General features: G+C 36.4%; 1 protein-coding gene across 1 annotated transcript in view; it reads left to right on the forward strand.

The window, feature by feature from the left end:
• FHIP2A (FHF complex subunit HOOK interacting protein 2A) overlaps positions 1-17,567 on the forward strand; it is a 32,137-nt gene extending 14,570 nt beyond the window's left edge. The window contains exons 6-17 of the mRNA XM_046654263.1: positions 3,959-4,234; positions 4,415-4,611; positions 5,695-5,809; positions 6,359-6,435; positions 6,536-6,728; positions 6,925-7,094; positions 7,466-7,609; positions 8,475-8,565; positions 11,183-11,326; positions 15,747-15,887; positions 16,237-16,340; positions 16,432-17,567. Coding sequence (XP_046510219.1) covers positions 3,959-4,234; positions 4,415-4,611; positions 5,695-5,809; positions 6,359-6,435; positions 6,536-6,728; positions 6,925-7,094; positions 7,466-7,609; positions 8,475-8,565; positions 11,183-11,326; positions 15,747-15,887; positions 16,237-16,340; positions 16,432-16,537 — 1,758 coding nt within the window. The 3' untranslated portion in view covers positions 16,538-17,567. The remainder of the gene's footprint in view (positions 1-3,958; positions 4,235-4,414; positions 4,612-5,694; positions 5,810-6,358; positions 6,436-6,535; positions 6,729-6,924; positions 7,095-7,465; positions 7,610-8,474; positions 8,566-11,182; positions 11,327-15,746; positions 15,888-16,236; positions 16,341-16,431) is intronic.
• The last annotated feature ends 2,928 nt before the right edge of the window (positions 17,568-20,495 follow it).

Here is a 20,495-nt window from a genome sequence, read left to right on the forward strand (position 1 = left end):
GGAACAGCCTTATGATTTCAGATTTTTTTTTTCTGTGGAAGATTCGCTCTGAGCTAACATCTGTTGCCGACCTTCCTCTCTTTTTTTTCCTTTTCTTTTCTCCTCAGGGCCCCAGTACATAGCTATATATTCTAGTTGTAGGTCCTTCTAGTTCTGCTACGTGAGCTGCTGCCACAGCATGGCTACCGGCAGACAGGTGGGTGGTTCCACACCCGGGAACCAAACCCAGGCTGCCAAAGCAGAGCGCGCCGCTACACCAAAGGGCTGGCCCCAACGGTCCTTTTTGGTTTTTGTTTGTTTGTTTTAAACATTGGCACCTGAGCTAACATCTCTTGCCAGTCTTCTTTTTCTTCTTCTTCTCCCCAAAGCCCTCCAGTACATAGTTGTATATTCTAGTTGTGAGTGCCTCTGGTTGTGCCATGTGGGACGCCCCCTCAGCATAGCCTGATGAGTGGTGCCATGTCTGTGCCCAGGATCCAAACCGGCGAAACTCTGGGCCACTGAAGCAGAGCACGTGAACTTAACCACTTGGCCACGGGTCCGGCCGGAGTTTTTGATGTAACTATGTCACATATCTCAGTTTGGCTAAGTATGAGATTTTTCTCCTCAAAGTTCATTTTTACTAAGGTTTTCTTAGGTAACTTAGTTACTTTAGATGCATGGATTTTTTTCAAAGCTTAAGGTTTAAGGAATTTTTCCCAGAATCTCTGACACTTGTTTCAGAAGTACACAGCCATAGATCAGAAGCAGAGAAAATTTGCAGACTTAAATATGTTGATGGTGAGATGCACTTTATTTATCTGTCTTCTGAGAAACATTTACATTTAGACCTCAATACAAAGAACATCCTTCAGATTTGGTGTCGTATCTGCTATAAGGCAGCATTTTTATAGCATAGACTTCTCCACAGCCTGAGGTGGTAGGTGTTTTCATTTTCTGAACTGATAGGACAATTCATATGGCTTTAATATCAGTTATTACAGTCTCCCTGGCATTAGAGTTGCTTATGTGCATTTTATTTTCTCCTGCTGCTCAATAAACTCCTTGAGGACAAAGACTGTGTATCATTAATCTTTGGGTCCCCACAGCTTCTCTAGTATCTAACACAATGCATAATAACTGCTTAATTAACACATTGAATAAATGAATCTTTAGAGAAACGCAGCTTTATTACTTGTAGGTAGAGACAGTAACAAAATTACTTTGCAGTTCTCAGGCAGATGTCACTTGAAATCTGATCTCTGTTCATTTGTATCAGCCAATATATGTGTCTACTGTGGGTTAAGTGTATGTGGTAGATGTGTTAGAAAACATTGTTTGCCCTAAAGGAATTTCTGGTCTGGTGGTGAGGGGAAGACGAACCTTCAGATACTGTAATCCAAAGTCCAGTAAGGTGAGCATCATAAGAAAGACACAAAGTTAATGCGCTTAAGTGTTCGTGGGATAAAGAGATTATATCTGCTCTAGGTCATCAGGAAAGACTTCGTGGAAGAGATTGTCTTTGAAATGGGCCTCGCTAGGTGTTTAGATAAGGATGGGTGCATATAAGTAAAGGAATGAAGGTGTAAAAGTTTGCAGTGTGTTCAGGAAACTATGTAATTAGGATGTGTGGTAAGCAAGGGCCTGGACATATAGACTAGGAATTGGCAAAGGCTTTGAATGGCAAGAAGAGGAATCTGTGCTGACTTGTAGTTGTTGGGGAGCCATTGAAGATTTTTGAGCAGGGATATTACATGATGGTATCTCTGCTTTAAGAAGTTAAATTGGTGGCAGTATCTTGTACGGTGAATTCCTTTCAGAGGAGAGAGAAAAGCAGGGACACTAACTAGGAAGCTGATGGGGTAACCCAGACAGGAAGTGAAAAGGACTAGGCCTAAGTTGGAATTAGGCCAATATATTCAGGAGACTCTGGAGGTGGACTGCACAGTCCTGTGCAGGATGCAGGAGAAAGGGTGATGAATCCTTGAATTCCTGAACCAACAAGACTGCCGCTAACAGAAAGAAGGAAGCCCGAGGGAGCTTATTTTTGGGGAAGATGGTAATTTTGCTTCTGGATGCTTTGAGTCATCATATCCTGATGGAGATAATTAGCAGGTATTTGGTATTGCAAATGTGCAATTTGGGAGAGGAGTCTGGGTTTAAGAGACTCGAGGGTTATGTCTGTAAATGTGCTGTGGGTACCAATGATGACCCTAAAGAAGAAAGGAAACAGTTTCAATAAGAACAAAAGTGCAAGATGAAGGCAGCAGTTCCTGATCATCTCGGGAGCGTTTTAAAAAATGCAGATTCCTTGGCTCCACTTCCAGATATTCTCATTCAGAGGGTCTGGGTGGGACCCAGGAATCTGCATTTTTATCAAGCTGCACAGAAGACCATGGGTGCCGACAGTCTTGAGTCACATTTTGAGAAACACTGATTTAAGGAGTGAGTGCTGTTCTAAGGTTGCTCTTCCTTTTCCCGTTCTTATCTGAGATCCCACTCCCAGTAATGGTTGTTAGTATTTCAGATGGAATAAAATATTTTACATTCATGAAGACTATGATATGTAATTGATTTTATAGGAAATTGAGAAGTTGTTTAGAGTATTCATTTAGGTCCGTAGAGTTGTTTTAATATATGTGCTATGAGTTCAATTTCTCGAGAAGATTGGTCTAAACTATACTTTTAACAGTAAGGAAAGTGATCTATAATTACTATAACTTTGGAAGTGGAACCTTGAATTCGTTCAGCATTTAATGCACTTGTGTATGATGGGCAAAGCACTGTAATAGGCCCTTCCAAGGAGCTGGTTTATAATGAATTGTAACTTGTTTGTGTGATTTGATTTTTGCTCATATGTTCAAATGGAAAGCAAGATACTTTTGCATTGAAACCAATAATTTGCTTCAGTTAAGATTCTCTTTGTGTTTGGCTGTGTGTATGGTAGGGGCAGGGGCCAACATTTCAAGCAAATTTTACTTTTATCCTCAAAAACAGTAATAAAAATGTCCTCAGAGGGGCCAGCCCCACGGCCGAGTGGTTAAATTCATGCACTTCACTTTGGTGGCCCAGGGTGTCTGCGGCCCAGGGTTTCGCCAGTTCGAATCCTGGGTGTGGACATGGCACTGCTCGTTAACCCATGCTGAGGCGGCATCCCACATGCCACAACTAGAAGAACCCACAACTGAAAATACACAACTTTGTACCTGGGGACTTTGAGGAGAAAAAGGAAAAAAAAAATCTTAAAAAAAAAATGTCCTCAGGGTATTGAGTCCTTTTTATAGAGCAGAAGTACAAGGAAAAAACTTAAAAAAATCATCTTAGAAAACTGATCTTAGAAGGATCAACATTGAGGCTATACATTTTTAGTTTCCCAGTGATGAGAAAACAATTAACTGCAATTGAAACTTCCTGAAGCTTTTTCCCCACTAATATCAGTTGTTTTTCCGTAGTAGTTAAATATCACTAATATTGTGCATTGCTTATGGTCAGTGTAAAACATTTTGTAGATAGTGTGAAGAGTGTCACAAATGCCTATGCAATTTTTAAAAATATCTAGGGGCTGGGCATGTGGCATACTGGTTAAGTCCAGTGTGCTCTGCTTTGGCAGCCCAGGTTTATGGGTTTGGATCCCGGTCACGGACCTATACCACTTGTCAAGCCACGCTGTGGCAGTGATCCACATACTAAATAGAGGAAGATTGGCACATATGTTAGCTCAGGGCTAATCTTCCTCAAGCAAAAAAAGAGGAAGATTGTCAATAGATGTTAGCTCAGAGTGAATCTTCCTCACCAAAAAAAAAAAAAGATCTAAAACACAGTTTGTTAAAGTCTGAGTGTTTTCCTTTGTCATAACACTTTTATCTCTTGCTACATCAGCTAGACATTGAATGTTAATTATAGAAAGACCCATTAAAATATGACTTCTATTTTAAAAGGCTTTTGATGTGAATCTTACAAAACATGTCTTCCTTTTCAGAATAAGTTGAAATCATTGGCTTCCAAAGGAGCACCAAATGTAATTTCAGAAGACACGTTGAAAGGTCAAGATTCCTTGTCCACAGATACAGGACAGTCCTGTCAGCCAGAGGAACTGTCAGGTGCTGCTGGGATGGAGCAGACAGAGTTAGCAGATGATGATCTGTCCTCCAGCTTGGATAATCTCACTGTCACTTCACTGCCAGAGGCCGCAGTCGTTCGTCCAAACCAGGATTACAACCTAGTGAATTCTTTGTTAAATCTTACTAGAAGTCCTGTGAGTCATCTTTACTTTTTTCCACTAACATGATCACAGTTATATGCGTTTAGAATAGAAAAAAGAAATCTATTTTTATTTTAGTGTATAACATTAAATCCTCTAAAGTTAAAATTTTCCACACAAGCTGACGTGTATCTAATTCCAGAATTGAAGGAGTGTGTGCTTTTTCCCCCTCAGGATGGCCGGATAGCTGTGAAAGCCTGCGAGGGCTTGATGTTATTAGTAAGCTTGCCGGAGCCTGCGGCTGCCAAGTGCCTCACACAGAGCACTTGCTTGTGCGAACTGCTGACGGACAGACTTGCCTCCCTGTACAAGGCCCTACCTCAGTCCGTGGATCCCTTAGACATTGAGACCGTGGAAGCTGTTAACTGGGGGTAAGAACCCTCATTTGTGTTTTCCCATAGAAGTGACTTCTTAATACCTGTACTTTTTCATCTGTTTCTATTTTGCAATGATAGAAATCTTTAGTTTTGAAGTCATTATATGGGATTACTTTTCAGGGCTTGTTTTAAGTTTATCAATCAGGAATGAATTGCAATGATCCAGCTGTTACGTAGTTAAGCTACTTTTCCTTTGTCTAATATAGTGATCAACTAAGACATTAATTACATTAAAACCAATAACTTTATCTAATTTTTTTTTAAAACAACAAAAGCCCTGTAAGAAGGAATCTCCTTTTTTATAAATATGTTCTGCAGCCCCTAGGGCAGTCTCATGTTTCATGGCCTGCTTGTATGGAATCTCTCCTCCTACCTCATTCTTTTACCCCTCCTACCCATCTTTTAGGGCTTCCCGCTTAATTCTTGTAGGAAAATATGATTATTGCAGAACTTTTATAAATTATTAAAGAGAAAAAAGCAGCATAAATAAGATTATCCGTAATCCCACCACCTCTAAGCAGTTTAATATTTTGACATAATAACCTGGTGTTATTTTTGGATATTTTTAACCCTCCTTTGCTTGTTACTTGTTTCTTTCCATCCTATATTCTGTCCACATCTGTAGGGCAGACCCACTTGTTAACTTTACTACTATGTTGTATTTGAAGGCAGGAAGAGAATCAGGCCAGTCATTTCTTTTTGCAGTTTCTCCTTTACTTTCCTTTTCTTCCATCCCAGCAGCCGAGAACCTCTGAGTTTTCATTCCTGTTACTTGGACAAATTTCTGGCGGAAGTATGAGGAGCTGTCTAAATGGTTTTTCTCCAGCAGCTCCATTCTGCTTTAGTCTCTCTCTTCCCATTTAATGAGCCAAAAGTATTTACAACTTTTATTTAAGAGGTTTTTTCTTATCTTGGCTTTCTTGTATAAAACTCTCTTCCGATTGTCATCCAGCATTGCCTGTGTAAATACATCACACTGTGTGAGTTCCTTCACAGGCCTTCATTTTTCCATATGTGCTGAATTCTGCTGTTGCTTTTGGATGACTTTGGACTGAACATTTCTTCCGTGTCCTACAGCTTGGACTCATATAGTCATAAAGAAGATGCTTCAGCATTTCCAGGAAAACGAGCCTTAATTTCATTTCTTTCCTGGTTTGATTATTGTGATCAGCTCATAAAGGAAGCACAAAAGGTTTGAATATTTTTGTTGTTTATTGGTAATTAGAAAATGTAAATTCCGTCAAGTGAAATTCGAATCCTTAGTTTATATCCCCAAATATATCTTAATTGTCTTAAGATAGCAGTTAGTAAAATAAATAAAACCAAATAAACAAAGAAACTTGTATACATATGCTTGTTTGTGTTTATGTGTGTATTACAACTTTGGAATAAATCACAGTTGAAGTTCTGCCCTTAGATTTCGTTAAGTGTTATAGTAGAAAGCTACACAAGGTAGCATTGGCCTCCCTCCATTTCTTCTCTTTGGGGAGATGTTAATACTATAAGGTGATTGAGATAATATTTTTGTCCTGTTTGTCTTGTTCTTGGAAATTTAGATAAAATGTAAAAGACCCAATAACTAAGATCTAATCTAGGTTTGTACGCCATCAACAAGATGGTCAATAGGCAAGTTTGCTTTTCCACATTAATTCAGATGGAGAGTACAAACTGATTTATTGATGTTAGAAATTAACTTCTCTTTTCCATTTAAAAAAATAATGATGCTCCTATGATATTCTAGACTGCTGCTGTTGCTCTTGCCAAAGCTGTTCACGAAAGATTTTTTATTGGTGTTATGGAACCTCAGTTAATGCAAACGTGAGTAGCCTCTTTCCTTAAAAAACAAACAAAAACCCCCCACACAGATTGCTGTGTTCTTGTTATTTTTGCCCACTAATTGCGTGTGTGTTACGCTCAGTTCTGAGTTAGGGATCCTGACGTCGACTGCTCTGCTTCATCGCGTGGTTCGGCAAGTCACCTCTGATGTTTTGCTTCAAGAAATGGTGTTTTTCATCCTTGGAGAACAGAGGGAACCAGAAACTCTGGCAGAAATTAGCAGACACCCTTTAAGGCACAGGTTAATTGAACATTGTGATCACATATCTGATGAGGTAAGCTATGTAATGATTTGGAATTGGAGTTAGAGTCTTTGAAATACTGATTTTAATTTACTTGTGATGTTTTGAAAACAGCCTCTTTTTTTTTTTTCATGTGGCTTTAAAAATTTAAAGCATGACTTACAGGATGGAAAAAGAATAATTTCTTTGAAGTTATTTTTCACTTGGCCTGTATCATTTTTGGTTTCAGATAAGCATAATGACATTAAGGATGTTTGAACATCTTTTACAAAAACCCAACGAGCACATTCTTTACAACTTGGTCCTAAGAAATCTTGAAGAAAGAAATTATACAGAATATAAACCTGTGTGCCCAGAAGATAAAGATGTGGTGGAGAATGGACTCATAGCAGGAGCAGTGTAAGTTTCCATCCAGCTCTGTGAGTTTAGCATTTCATATAGAATCCAATTTTCCATCTCCTCTTCTTTCTTTCCCTAATTCATTAAAAAATATCTGTAATAGTTTTGAAGTTTTTTAAAAATAAAATTTAGTTGCCTTGTTATCACCATCCCTTTAAATTACAAGTGATGGTATCTATTCATTAAACCTAAAATATATTAGAGTTTGTTGTTAGTAAAAAGTGTTAATTTCTCTATAAAATATAAAAGCATTATTCTTTAATTCTTTTATTAGAAGAATTATGTAATGTTTTCTAAGAACATAGAGAATCTTTTGGTTTAGAAAATATATTAAAGTATTGTTTTTTTATACATCGTTAAATTAAACTTAGAGATCTGGAAGAAGATCCATTATTTACTGACATTTCACCAGATAACACTTTGTCAAACCAAGAGTGGCTTGGTTCCTCGCCTCCTGCTACTCCAGACCACCCCAAAAATGATGGGAAAACGGAAGTCCATAAAATTGTAAATACGTAAGTGGCTGTATAAATTTGACTTACATCTTTTTTACTTGTTTTTATAACGTATGATAGCTCTGCTTTTAGATTTTTACAGCAATATGTTATGAACCCAGTCTTCCTTTTTTTAAAGATTATGTCGGCTTTTTGTCATGTTTATGTAGCAAGTGACAGCCTAGGGGCAACAATCCAGCGGAAGAGAAAGGCTTTACTTAATATAGAAATAAACGAGTAATAGTGGTTAAATAAATCTTCAAAGTTCCCTACTTTTTAAAAATACAAATAATTTAAAGTAATTCCCAATTGTAACAATGTTGAGAATTTCCAGTTTGACAGATTGCACTCGTTAGGCATGCAGTCACGTGTGCAAAGCATGGGCTACTACTTTTTGTTAATTTGTGTTTTTATGTTTTTTTAAAAAGGGCCCTTTCTGTGGCTGTTTTCTTCATTTTCTTCCTTTGTAATGCTGTCACTGATGTGCCTGGTTCTGGCAGGCGACTTTGGAGAAAATTGCATGTGGCTCAGATACAAAATCTTAAGTTCAATTACTTAAAAGCCAGTTTCCTGAAATTAACAGATATCATGGCAGTCTGTCCTTGTGCTGCAATGCGCAAAGGAAAAAGTTGTCTTAGGCTTACTTCTACGTTAAGTGGAATGAGTTATTTTCAAATAAAACTTTAAAATAATGAAATAGTATTTAATCAGGGAATTGTAAGACTGATTCAAGGTAAGTACTTAAGAACGTACAATTTTATTTTTCAAGTTTCCATTTGCATTAATACTTGGCTAAACTGAAAATATCACTAGATATTTTAATACATGTAAAGATATTGAATTGTGAGAGTATTTATGTTATCAATTATGGCTTTTTTCATTTCAGTTTCCTCTGTCTGGTACCGGATGAGGCAAAATCATCCTACCATGTTGAGGGCACTGGATATGACACCTACCTCCGAGATGCTCATAGGCAGGTAGGTGAAGTAACTAATTTTGTGAAATGAAATCTACTAAGAATGCACACACTCTCCTTGTCTCATTGCCCAGTCGTTTCTCCAGAGGTTTCCCTTTCTACTCAAGACCTGGACTGCGCTCTCTCACTACTTGAACTTTCTACGCATGGCCTCACTGCGTTTCACTGACTGTGTGTCTCTTTCTCAGGATTTCTTTGTGCTTGCTCTTCCTCTCTCCCGCTCTCCCTCTTTCTTCCCTTTCTCTCTGTCCTTGAAATTATATCTCCCCCAAATCCTTTCCCTTACTAATCCAAAAAATTTAATTTTTAAATTAAATTTTAGAGATTTATTAAATCTACATTTAATTAGAATTAAAACTATTCTAAAATTAAATTAGATTTTTAAATGATTCTACCCACCACCTACCCTTGCTCCCAATCTGCAGGCCCTGTCCTTTGCTCTCCACCACTGTTGGTGCACACACATCCGTCTGCAAGTGCCGCCTCTCCTGTCACACTCACTCCCGCGTCCCCTGCATTCCAGCTTTCTACCTCACTGAAACTGCTTCCTCAAAGGGCTCCTCCTAGTTACTAAATTAAATGGCCTTCTCTCAGTCTTCTTTCCCCTCGGGAACATTTTACATTTTACAAAATTCCAAATTTTAAAATGTTTCAAGTCAGAAAAATATACATTTAATTTCATTTAAATCCTTTGGATTGAAGTATGCTATTATATATAATTAATTTGCATATGCCTATAGTCAATTCATCATGCTTTAAGCCTGAATTCAAGTCCATGTTACTACCTGAATAACTAGGGTAATGGGTAGCAAGTACTTTCATGTAACAATAAAGGCCGTACCAATCTCTGTAGTACCAATTGGATTTTTACACCGTTTTTATTCTTTCTGTAAAGTTTCTTTTCCATTTTCTGGTTACAAATGCAGTTATGATGGTTTCAGAAACATTAGAAAACAGACAAAAAGGATGGAAAAGTTTTAAATTATTACTTTCTAGGTCAGAATTTCAGAAGTGTTAATGTAAAAATGCTTTATTAAATATTGAGATGTGGCTTTATAAAGAAAATTGTCTACTAAAAGCCAAATAGTTTAAAGCTCACTATATATTAAAGTTGGCTTTTTAGTCTTTTTAAATATGTCTTTCTTTTAAAAGTTGAAGTTAGTGCTTCACTGTGAGAGTATGTTTTCTTTTAATTTCAGGTGATTGTCAAACTAGAGAGGTCAAAGTAATTTTGCTTTATTCAATAAGGAGAATCTGAAAAGGGAAAGAATGTGAAAGGAAACTGTGCTCTAAGTTTCTTTTGTTTAAATTCAAGTAAATTACATATAGGGGAAGACTTTTAAAATTTATTTTCATTGTATGAGGTATTCTTGTGCTTATTAAAAATCCATATTGTTGGGGCCGGCCCCATGGCACAGTGGTTAAATTTGGCGCATTCTGCTTCAGTCGCCCAGGTTTGCAGGTTCGGTTTCCGGGTGTGGACTTACACCACTCGTCAGCCACACTGTGACGGCATCCCACATGTAAAGTAGAGGAAGATTGGTACAGATGTTAGCTCAGGACTAACGTTCCTCAGCAAATTAAATTAAATTAAAAATTAATAAAATAAAAAAATCCATGTTGTTTATCCTATTGATAAACTCTGTGGAGTAAAGGACCAGTTTCTTATTATTTATGGTCTGTTACAGACCAACACTTTTGTAAAGTATAATAAAAATGAATTACTAGAAAAATGAAATGAAAAAATACAAAATACAAACCCTGATTATTTTATTAGATTCAACAGACATTAAATTTACTCAGTAAAATTACAGTAGAAGTTTCTAAATGCTTACTCTCAGTTTTGTACTCATCTCGTTGCAATGGTAGTGGTTTGCAGACCCCACCTTGAGCAGCAGCGCTTTATGCTATCATAAATGCCTGGTATAAATACATTATAGGAAAGTCAGGCTCACCCTCTCAGATAATGTGCATCTCTTCATCTATTATATGTAACATCTTAGAATAGATTTGAAAATGTGGCTAGGACTGACTTTTTTTTGAGCCCTGAGCTAACATCTGTTGCCAATCTTCCTCTTTTTTCCTGAGGAAGATTAGCCCTGAGCTAATATCTGTGCCAGTCTTCCTCTTATTTTGTATGTGGGTTGCTACCACAGCATGGCTGACGAGTTGTGTAGGTCTGCACCTGGGATCCGAATCCCTGAACCCGGGCCACCAAAGTGGAGTGCACTGAACTTAACCACTATGCCACAGGGCCGGCCCCCTTACTTTGGTTTTTAAATATTTTCCAAATCTGAGATGAAAATAAATAAAGGGTTAAATTCCTCTAAAGGACAGAGCATAAGCACAATAGTTAAGGGGGTACTTTGGTAAAGTTAAAATATGCCTATTCTTCCGCCAACATGTATTGATACTGGGAATTGTAATCCTACCTCTTGCCTCTGGTTAGGGTGTTATCTGAGTCATCTCTTCTCTCCCGTGGCACCTCCCATGGCACAGAAGCAGACGCTCAGCATTCGAATGGATTTTTATATGCCTATTTGAGGAAATCGTTTCTGTTTAATCCCAGTTTGCTTGTGGTCAGTTCCTCTTTAATGATCCAAGTGCTTTTTCCCTAGTTCCGGGACTACTGTGCTATCTGCTTAAGATGGGAGTGGCCTGGGTCTCCAAAAGCATTGGAAAAGTGCAATTTAGAAGCAGCTTTCTTTGAAGGTCATTTTTTGAAAGTTTTGTTTGACAGAATGGGAAGAATTCTTGATCAGGTAATAAGTTTTGAAATATTAGTTTTCATGATATTTTGTTACCATTCACCATGGGTTCATCTCAAGTCTTCATTTAGATCTTCAAGAAAGTAGTTTTATTGTTTTCTTAGTTTTTCCACGAGGTGATTTTTTTCATAAAGCTTAATTGCCAGTAACTGGTGGGTTTCCGATGCATTCATTATGTTGAAAGCCTTTCTTTGGCCTGATGGCTGTTAGAGAATTGTACATTTTGCTTCTCATTATCGGCCATTGTCTTAATATCCTTCACACATTTTGGAGGTGATGAGGGTGCCTTCCTGTTTGGCTGACTTAGAAGGCCCTTTAGTTGTACAGTTACGCAGATACAGACAGAGTCAGCCTTGTAAGGCTCACTTCAGAAGACCTTCAATGTCAATTCACATTGAATCTTGAACACACTGGTCTCATTAAAATTACAGAACACTATTAGATGAGCCCGCTTCTTCAGACAAAGAACTTGTGAATGATACTCATTTTCATAAGGGGGGGTGAAATTAAAAAGGTAAATTTATTCCAAGGTGGATAAAAATCACCATCAGCTGGTACGTGGCTACGTATGTCTCGCTGACTGTCAGGAGAAATGAATTTGGGCTGATAGAATCCCTGCCTCCCTCTCTCCTGGACAATAATGATAGAGCTTTGAGATGCCTTATACGTGGGATATACGCTAGAAATAGAACAGCCGGCATAATACTTGCCTCAACATAGAAACTGAGTTAACCAATTCGGAATCAATTTAAAATTGTATATTAAAGTACTTGTTCTTTTTTGGCATTTTAGTTCAATATTTATGTGAGCATAGGGAGTTATAAAAGAAATTTACTCTGTGAGCAGACTGTCTTCAATAACCAAAAAGCCAAAAAAATGATAATTTAAGAAGTATTTCACTAAGTTAGACCTCAGTCAGGACTGTTTCTGATAGTAATCAATAAAGAGATTAAATCCTCTTTTTCTTTTAATTTTTTAATAGCATGTGCTGTACTTCTAGTGCTTAGTTGTTTGTTTCCTACTTAACAACCAAAGCATTTAATCCAGCTGGTGTAGGCAGTATGCTGTATACATCGTGGCTGCGTGGACCTCCTGGGTACTGGAGTTCATCCGGCTATTGTTTTTTGTGCTGGTTTGCTAGGCTTAGTCTGGATCTCATTCAGCTAACACACAAAAGACATTAACAATCAGTATTAAGTCGGTTTAGAAATTTTGACCAAAAGCACTAAAAAAGAATCTAAATTTTAAAAGGTAGTTTCTGAATTGAATTGAAAAATCCTCTCTGAATCTTCATCACATGTGATCATTTTTTCCTTTAGTTTGTAGAGCACTGACGTGAAGGAATACCTGGGAGATAGAATATCCTGAAATGCTTAGAATTCTTTCTGTTTCACCAGGTAGCGCTTCACAGTGCAGAGCTGGTTCATACACAATATCTCAGTCATTCTTCCTGTAACCCTGAATGACAGGCGAGGCAGATTTCTAGTATTATTTTCTAGATGAAGAGTCCTTAGTTTCAGTTAATGTGACGTACAGCTAGTACGCTGGGGAGCCTGGCCTCAAGCCTTTTGTCTTTAAAACTCCTGATTTTCCAAGCCTTTTTTGGTAAGAACGTTATATAGTCAGATCTCAAAGATAATCATGAGTCCTGAAGTGCTAAGCGGGCTTGGTTTAGTTTCATTTTTCTTTTCTAAATGTTTTTCCTGAGGATGATGTTTGCTTGTATTTTCTTAGTGTATACTACTAATAGGGGCAGGGTAGCCAGGCTGGGATTGAACACTTACTATGGATAATTAATAAGGTAGTTAGTATCTGCATATATGATTGAGAAGTTATAACATCAAGTATTATGACTTGTGTTGTCACAATGTTAATTTAAAAAAATTCCTTATAACACAAACATTTAGTGTTGTTTGAAACTGTGGTGATCTTTTAAAAAATAATACTATGTTAAGTCCATAGCAGAATGTAAAGAATACGAGGAAAAACGTAGAGAGACCCAAGTTCATGTCCCTCCCCTGACAGTGACGAGTTTGACCATGGGCAACCAACTGAATCACTTGTCACATTTTCTTATTGTTAAAGTGAAGTTGATGTTACTTGCCCTAACCTCCTACTTAGATGTGCTCATAAGAATTAAATGAAAAAAGCAATCTAAAATACTTCAAAAAATATACGCTCTTGTTAAATGCAGGTATTATTAGAAATTTCAGAGACTGTCAAGTTGAGATTTTTAAAAGTTCAACTTAAATCTTATTTTGACTATTTGCGTGTTTGGCCTTTAGTAGAAGGGCTGAGACTGAGTTTGCTAGTGACGTCATTATGCTTTTAAGTCAGAGTTTCTTGTCCTAAATTTCAGATCTTGTATTTAGTGTGAGCTTAGTAGAAAAGGGGCCAAGTCCATTTGACGTGTGAGGAGAGTCTGATTAGCTTTCATTTCAGGTGTATACTGTATAAAGTACAAAATAAAGGGATCAAAATAATAGATACAAACCCTCGCTATTAACAACCCCAAAAAAGGCCAACTTGTTTTAAGGTTATTACCAATATGAAGCAGAGAGCATTTCAGAGTGTAGTGGAACAATTTCTGTCTAGCTGAAATTTATTTTTGTTTTCACAATGTTAAAAAATAATCTGCTTCAGCCTTGAATTTCTTAAACAACCAAAGACATAAATTCTTGTTGAAATAAAGCTAAAAACCAAAGTAACACCATATAGAGAAAATACAAAGTTTCAGTGGCGCTATATCCTTGTTTAGAGCCAAAGTTTGATTTGTTTGTTTAAGTACCTGTAAACTTGCTTAAATGGTGGAATTGAGTGACCTAAAAATCTGAACTACCTGAAATGAAGTCATATACAGTGGTGTCCTTAAGTATTTTTTAAGTTTCTAAATTTTAAGTGGTGTTTTTAAGTTTTTAAGAATGCATTTTTTACCAAATACATTCTTAAAGATTTTTTAAAATGCTTCCTTTGTGCCTAAAATACAGTTTTATGTGAATTCATTCTTTGTTATGAATTGAGTCTTCATATTATCAAGTAGGAGAATATGCTCTTCAAACTATCCTTTAAGAGGAAGAGTATCTCCTTTCATTTATCTTGCTTAAGGCTAGATTTTGGATATGACTGACTTAGAGATAGTTTTTCTTCTTTGAGAAAATCTGTGTTCATTAATCTAGTGGTAAGTGAAAAAGACTAAAATTGGACTTGTAACGCAGGATTGAGTTTTTGCTCATGTAAACAATATCTTTGATGTCTTCTGGCACATGCTCAAGCATTTGTTGTCCTCCAAATGCCAAATACCCACTTCTTAATTGGTATTCATTATGATCAAGGCTTTAAAAGCTGCTCAGTGAATGAGAGTGAAACATTCAGATTCCGTGCTTAATACTAACTGGGTCCTGAATCACTTTTCCCTTCCCCGTGCCGTGCCTGTGTTTCTCACTCGTCCAGGCACTCCGGTTCTTTTCAGCCTTCTCACTGAAGTCGGTTTTGTTTGAGCCATTCACTTTCCTCTGGCTGCTTAAAAGAAAAGTGGAAGGGATGAGAGATTCTGTTGAAAGTTCTAGGCGTAATAATCGCAGCTCTTTGTATAGTATGCCTTTTGCTTTGATTTTGATGTGCTCTGTAAAGCACCTCCAAGCTGCTTTCCATGAAGAATAAACATTAAAAATAAAAAACTAGAATCCAAGTAAAATTGTGATGCCACATACAAAAAAATGTATGAGGAACTGTACACGGATGTGCAATTGTTTCAGGAGAGTTAATGTTCCTGCAGTAAATGAGATGATCCCTGTATGAAATTACCATTTTGAATCTTCCCATTCACTTTGAGGCCCCTGGTAGTCATTTCTACCCCCAAGGACTTTCATTCTGTTGACAAGGTTCTGTGATGTGTTTGACTTTATTTTGTTGTAAACATGCTTTTGCTCATTGGCAGTAGTTGAATAATCTAAGAGATGAGGAATATCATTTCTAAGATTAGAGTACTATATTTAAAAATGATTTTAATATCTTCTATCTTTGGTCTTATACTGAATGTGTCCTCTGTTGTCTCTAATTAATATTACATATGACACTTTGGTGGTTTTTTTATGACCTCTTGAATGATTTCATTAATTAAAACAAGCTGCATAGAACAGAGACATTCTGATTATGTTATGTATTTATTTTTTTCTGTATGTTTATATGCATGCTTTTTTTTAAGTTTTAGTGCTATGCTATACGATTCATTTTGACTAAGATGGTGAGAGCTAATATAGTTAGAGATATTTTCATTGTAGAAGAGCATATGGAGGGAGGAATAAGATGGTAGATTTTCCTTTCCTGAAAAGACAGATTGAAATGGTAAATTAAGTGTTCAGGCGTGTACATTATAAATAATGTTGAATGTCTTCTTGTTTTTACCTCTCCATAGCCGTATGATGTAAATTTACAGGTAACCTCAGTGTTATCTAGACTTTCTCTCTTCCCTCATCCGCACGTACATGAGTACCTTTTGGATCCTTACGTGAACCTTGCTTCTGGCTGTAGATCTCTCTTCTCTGTCATCGTCAGGGTGAGTTACCAGTTTCGTTATATTCTCTAGGATTGATAAACCTGTCCGACTAACATCTCAATATCATTGTATGCAGTTAGTGTCACATAATGAAAAATATTATATATTTACTGTTTAGAAGTAATTATTGTACTACAGAATGTAGAGAAAAAAGAAAAATTCATCCTTTCAAATGACATATGTAACTTTTATATTTTGAGGAATAGATATGAGTCCTTAGTTGAAGATGGTTATGTGAGTAGTGAAAGGTAACATTCTTCCTTAGTGATAGGAAATGGAATATTTTTTTATCCTGAAAATCCCTGTGTTGCTGATTTCAGGATCTGAGTTCCTTTTGTCTCTAATGCAGGTTGTTGGAGACCTTATGGTTCGAATCCAGCGTATTCAGGACTTTACTCCCAAGCTTCTTTTAGTCAGGAAGCGATTACTCGGTTTGGAACCTGAAGGCCCTATGTAAGTCAGTGTTTTGCATATTTTTAATCTAAAAATTTTGCCAAAACTTGATGATCTGCTAATATCTTGAATTGATTTCTTCCCTTGCCAGTATTGACCACATCACATTGCTAGAGGGTGTGATCGTTCTAGAAGAGTTCTGTAAGGAGCTGGCGGCAATTGCATTTGTGAAATACCACGCTTCCTCCACACCGTAAATAGCATCTTTCAAGTAACTAAGGAAACAGAACTATTGTGTACATTTCATCAAAAAAGGCTCAGTTTACCTAGCCAAGAGACGATAAAAAGCCTTTTCAAATGAAGCATTGCTGTAAACTGGACAGAACCATCGAGAACCCATTGAGTGGACACTTAGTAAAATGTTGTATAATGTTGTTTTCATTGGCTTTATTATAATGGTTCTAAATATAAAATTGCACGTCCTTGGATCCAGGATACAATCAAAGGAACTTCAGGAAATAAGCATTTCTAATGCGTGTGTGAAAAGCTGCAAAATTTCTGATGTCATGACTTTGATATTTCTGTTATTTTAATACCCTTCTAGGTAGCAAGGCATTTTGACATTCTCTGGGACTCAAATGCTTATATTCTTTTGGATTAATAAGTAGCAAAAAAACCTAATTTTATAACTTTTTAAGAGTAGAATTCTTATTGAACAAAATATGAAAAAAGCTGTAAATGAGAAAAAACTATAATTCAGGAACCATCAAATGAGTTGAGTTAATAATAGGAGATAAAAATGTGTAGAGCACCATTAACTTTCTTCAGCTTTTCTAAGAACAACAATTTAATATGATAAAGAAATTCTTGATTAATATAATATATATATATTTTTAGAGAAAAGTTCTTTTACTCTTTTGTGCACATAGCCATGTTAGTGATTGATTTTCATGTATGAGTCCCAGTTTATTTAAACTGTGTCATTTTTGCAATATTGAATTTGTGCTCATCATTGGTAGTGCTTGCTAAAATAGTATTTTTTAAGCTAATTAACATGTATTGCGTTGAGAACCTTTTTTTTCTCTCTCTCTCTCTCCCTCTCTGAAAATTGCTTTATAATTTGATTTTCTTACTGAAATGTGTGGTAGTGTCTAGGTGGCAAATTGACTGATAACTCTTAGGCAGCAATCAAAATGCCAATGGCCCCCTTAATGTTTACATTTTGTTTTTCATTTTGTTCAGTCTTTTGTTTTCAGTGATTCTAAAGAGATTTAAAAAACAAACAAATGAACCAGTCTGTCCTGTTTACATGTTAAAGCATTTGGGTAAGTTGGGGATCTGTGCGGTAGGGTGTGTGTGCAGGAACGCGTGGAGGTCGTTCCGCGGAGCTGCGCCGTGCACAGCCTGCTTGTACTGGATTTACGAATGGCGTTTGCTAATCCACTTTCTGTTCTTCCTTTCAGTGATGCTTGTCACTCAAATATTGCTTTTAAGCTATCTTCTCTCTCTTTTCTTTTTAGTTGAAATATTAAGCAGCAGCACTTTGCTACTTTCTTCTTCATCTTTTCCTTTACCGTCTTTGGGGGAGCAGATTATCAAACTTTCCAGCTGGAAAGGAGCTGTCACTGCCCCTTCGAAGAAGTCATTCATGTAGCATGTTGGCGTATACACGGCGTGTGGCGGGCGCAGAGAAGCACGTTTTACACCTACTGCTAATTTTGTCGTGTTAGTTTCTCTGATTTATTTTATAGTTAGTTTTTGCTATTTATTAAGGACAAAATATCAAAAGATTATGAATATTCTCGGCTCTAGAATGCTTACCACTGTTAAAACAACAACAAAAAGGCTAAATTTCTAATTTAATGCAAATCCTTTGTTAGCTCATTCTAAGAAATTTCTTAAGCAAAACGATGAAAAAGCAAAAATGGGAGATACTTGGTGCATGATTTTCTTTAAGTGATTTTTAATCATGGGAAAGCATTGTTCAGTTTGCTGTATTTATTGCAAGGAACACTGCAACATCTCCATTTTTAGATGTAGTTGTAGTCTACTTTGATGTAGATGTATTTAAAATAAAGCATTAAGAGGTATTAGATATCTCTTAATGTTGTCGTAGTGTTCAATAGGTGTAATAGCAATGATGTTACCTCTCAAACCAAATACTATTTTATCCTTGATTTCACAGTGGGACCTTATAGCTAATCCATGAAACCAAGCTCAGAAAAGCTTTAACTCGTATATATTTGTGTGCATATGCTGCTTCTTAAAACATAATTATTTTCCTAAGTTATTGTAATGTCTTTGATTTGTAATCGGCTAAAGCTTAAGGTATGATTTGTTTTCTGCTAGGTTTCTTTCTGTTTGGTGTTTAGTTCAGACCCAGAGCCAGCACAAGTTCTCACAGGGAGCTGGATTTATTAGCGACACGTTGTACTACGTTACTAGTCTTTTACTGTCTTTCGGAAGCTGAATATTTCTGTTGCTCAGTACTTGCAAAACAGTGGCTAAAATTCACTGTGTTGGGTGAAAAGCACCACGTTAACCACTGATTGCCATAGCAAATTCCGAACTGAATTTTAGCCTTGGCTCACATTGGTATAAATAGGTATGCACATTTTTAAAAAACTTTCTAACAGTCTTTGGGTTTATTTTTAGTAATGAGCCACGTTCTTTACTTGATAGAACTCAGATTTGTCCTTAGCCAGTTATCATTGTAGTACTCACATTATAACTCTGTGATGTTCTCATAATATCTCTCTCTGTGCAATATGGAAGCTATGAGTGGATTCATAGCCGTTTGGTTTAATTGTACATTATTGTATGTGTACATGTGTATATATGTGTGTATATATATATAAGGACCAAAATCCTTAGCTTGCTTACACTGTTGCTAGTGTAAAGATTGTTACACTTAATTTTACAGGGCACAAGTTATAGATTACTTCATAATTCGTGGTAACATGTTTCAATAAATTATTGCATAAATATATAATTACCATTTAATTATGAATTCATAGGTATTGACAGAAGTTACAGTGAAGTGCTAAAACCACAAATTATATGGTAATTATATTTTCGGTTGTACAATTAATCAAAATATGCATGTCATTGTGACACAATGTGTTAAAACATGATAGATAATCATATTTCTGAGCCCTGTAAAATAGTATTACTGTACTACCCTGTTTTGCCTCCTGCCTTGTTTACATTAAACAAAGGATATTTGGTAAATTTTGCTATTGAACATTGTGTAGGTTGCTGACAGTGTTACCAAGGTCTGGAATTCTTGGGCCATCTGTGAAGAAGCTCTTCAGATGGCAATTGTGTACCTACTCTCTCTTCGAAGGAGGTTGTGATCCAGTTCAACTTTTTGTGCTAACGATGCATGCAGGACTAAGAGGGATAATCTAAAAATAAATAATGTAATTTAAACAAATGTCTTCTTATATTTTTGTAGAATTCTAATTGGAAACATTATATTCACTGATAAGTTAAAACAATTCCTAACACAAAAGGATATGACAAACAACAACCAATGGGTCACTATAGCATTGATTCCAGCTAGAGAACAAGAAAGAATATATCAGAATATTTGTAGAGAGGGAATGTATAGCTTTAAAAAATCCTCCTGGTGAACCTCATATATATTCTCCACCCCACTCCTTAATAATCACTTCCCTAAAGGAAGTAATGTTTACACAGTTCTTAGAAAAACAATTCATTATAAGTATTATTTCTTAATAACATATGTAAAAGTTTTCTCTTATAACTGACATTTAAAACAATTAGACTCTAGGCTTATTCCATTCACTTGAGTATTTGCTGGTGCTTTAACTGGGAATTGAAAGAAACGTGATACACAGCACAAACAGAAAGAGACAAATCTAGTTGTTAATCCCACCTACCCATGATTCTTTTCAGCCAATGTTATTCAGATAGTTTTAGAAGGAAATAAAGAGGATAACAGGTCGAGAGGATGTAGGGAGGCAAGGTTTAGGCTCTGAAGAGTTGAAATTACCCTCCTTGCCTTGAGCTCCTTCAAAAGAAAATTGTATTTTAGGAATGCGTAATCAGATCCCCAGTCCAAGAACCTGATTCAGACTGCTGTTAATTAAGAATTTTGCAGTGTTTCATCTGGAAAACTAGTTATCTCAAGAGAATTTAAAGAATGAATGTAAAATTGTTAAGGTTGAATTTTGTTAGAGTAATTCTCAA

Source organism: Equus quagga, chromosome 2 (genome assembly GCF_021613505.1).
Source record: "Equus quagga isolate Etosha38 chromosome 2, UCLA_HA_Equagga_1.0, whole genome shotgun sequence".
Taxonomy (NCBI): domain Eukaryota; kingdom Metazoa; phylum Chordata; class Mammalia; order Perissodactyla; family Equidae; genus Equus; species Equus quagga.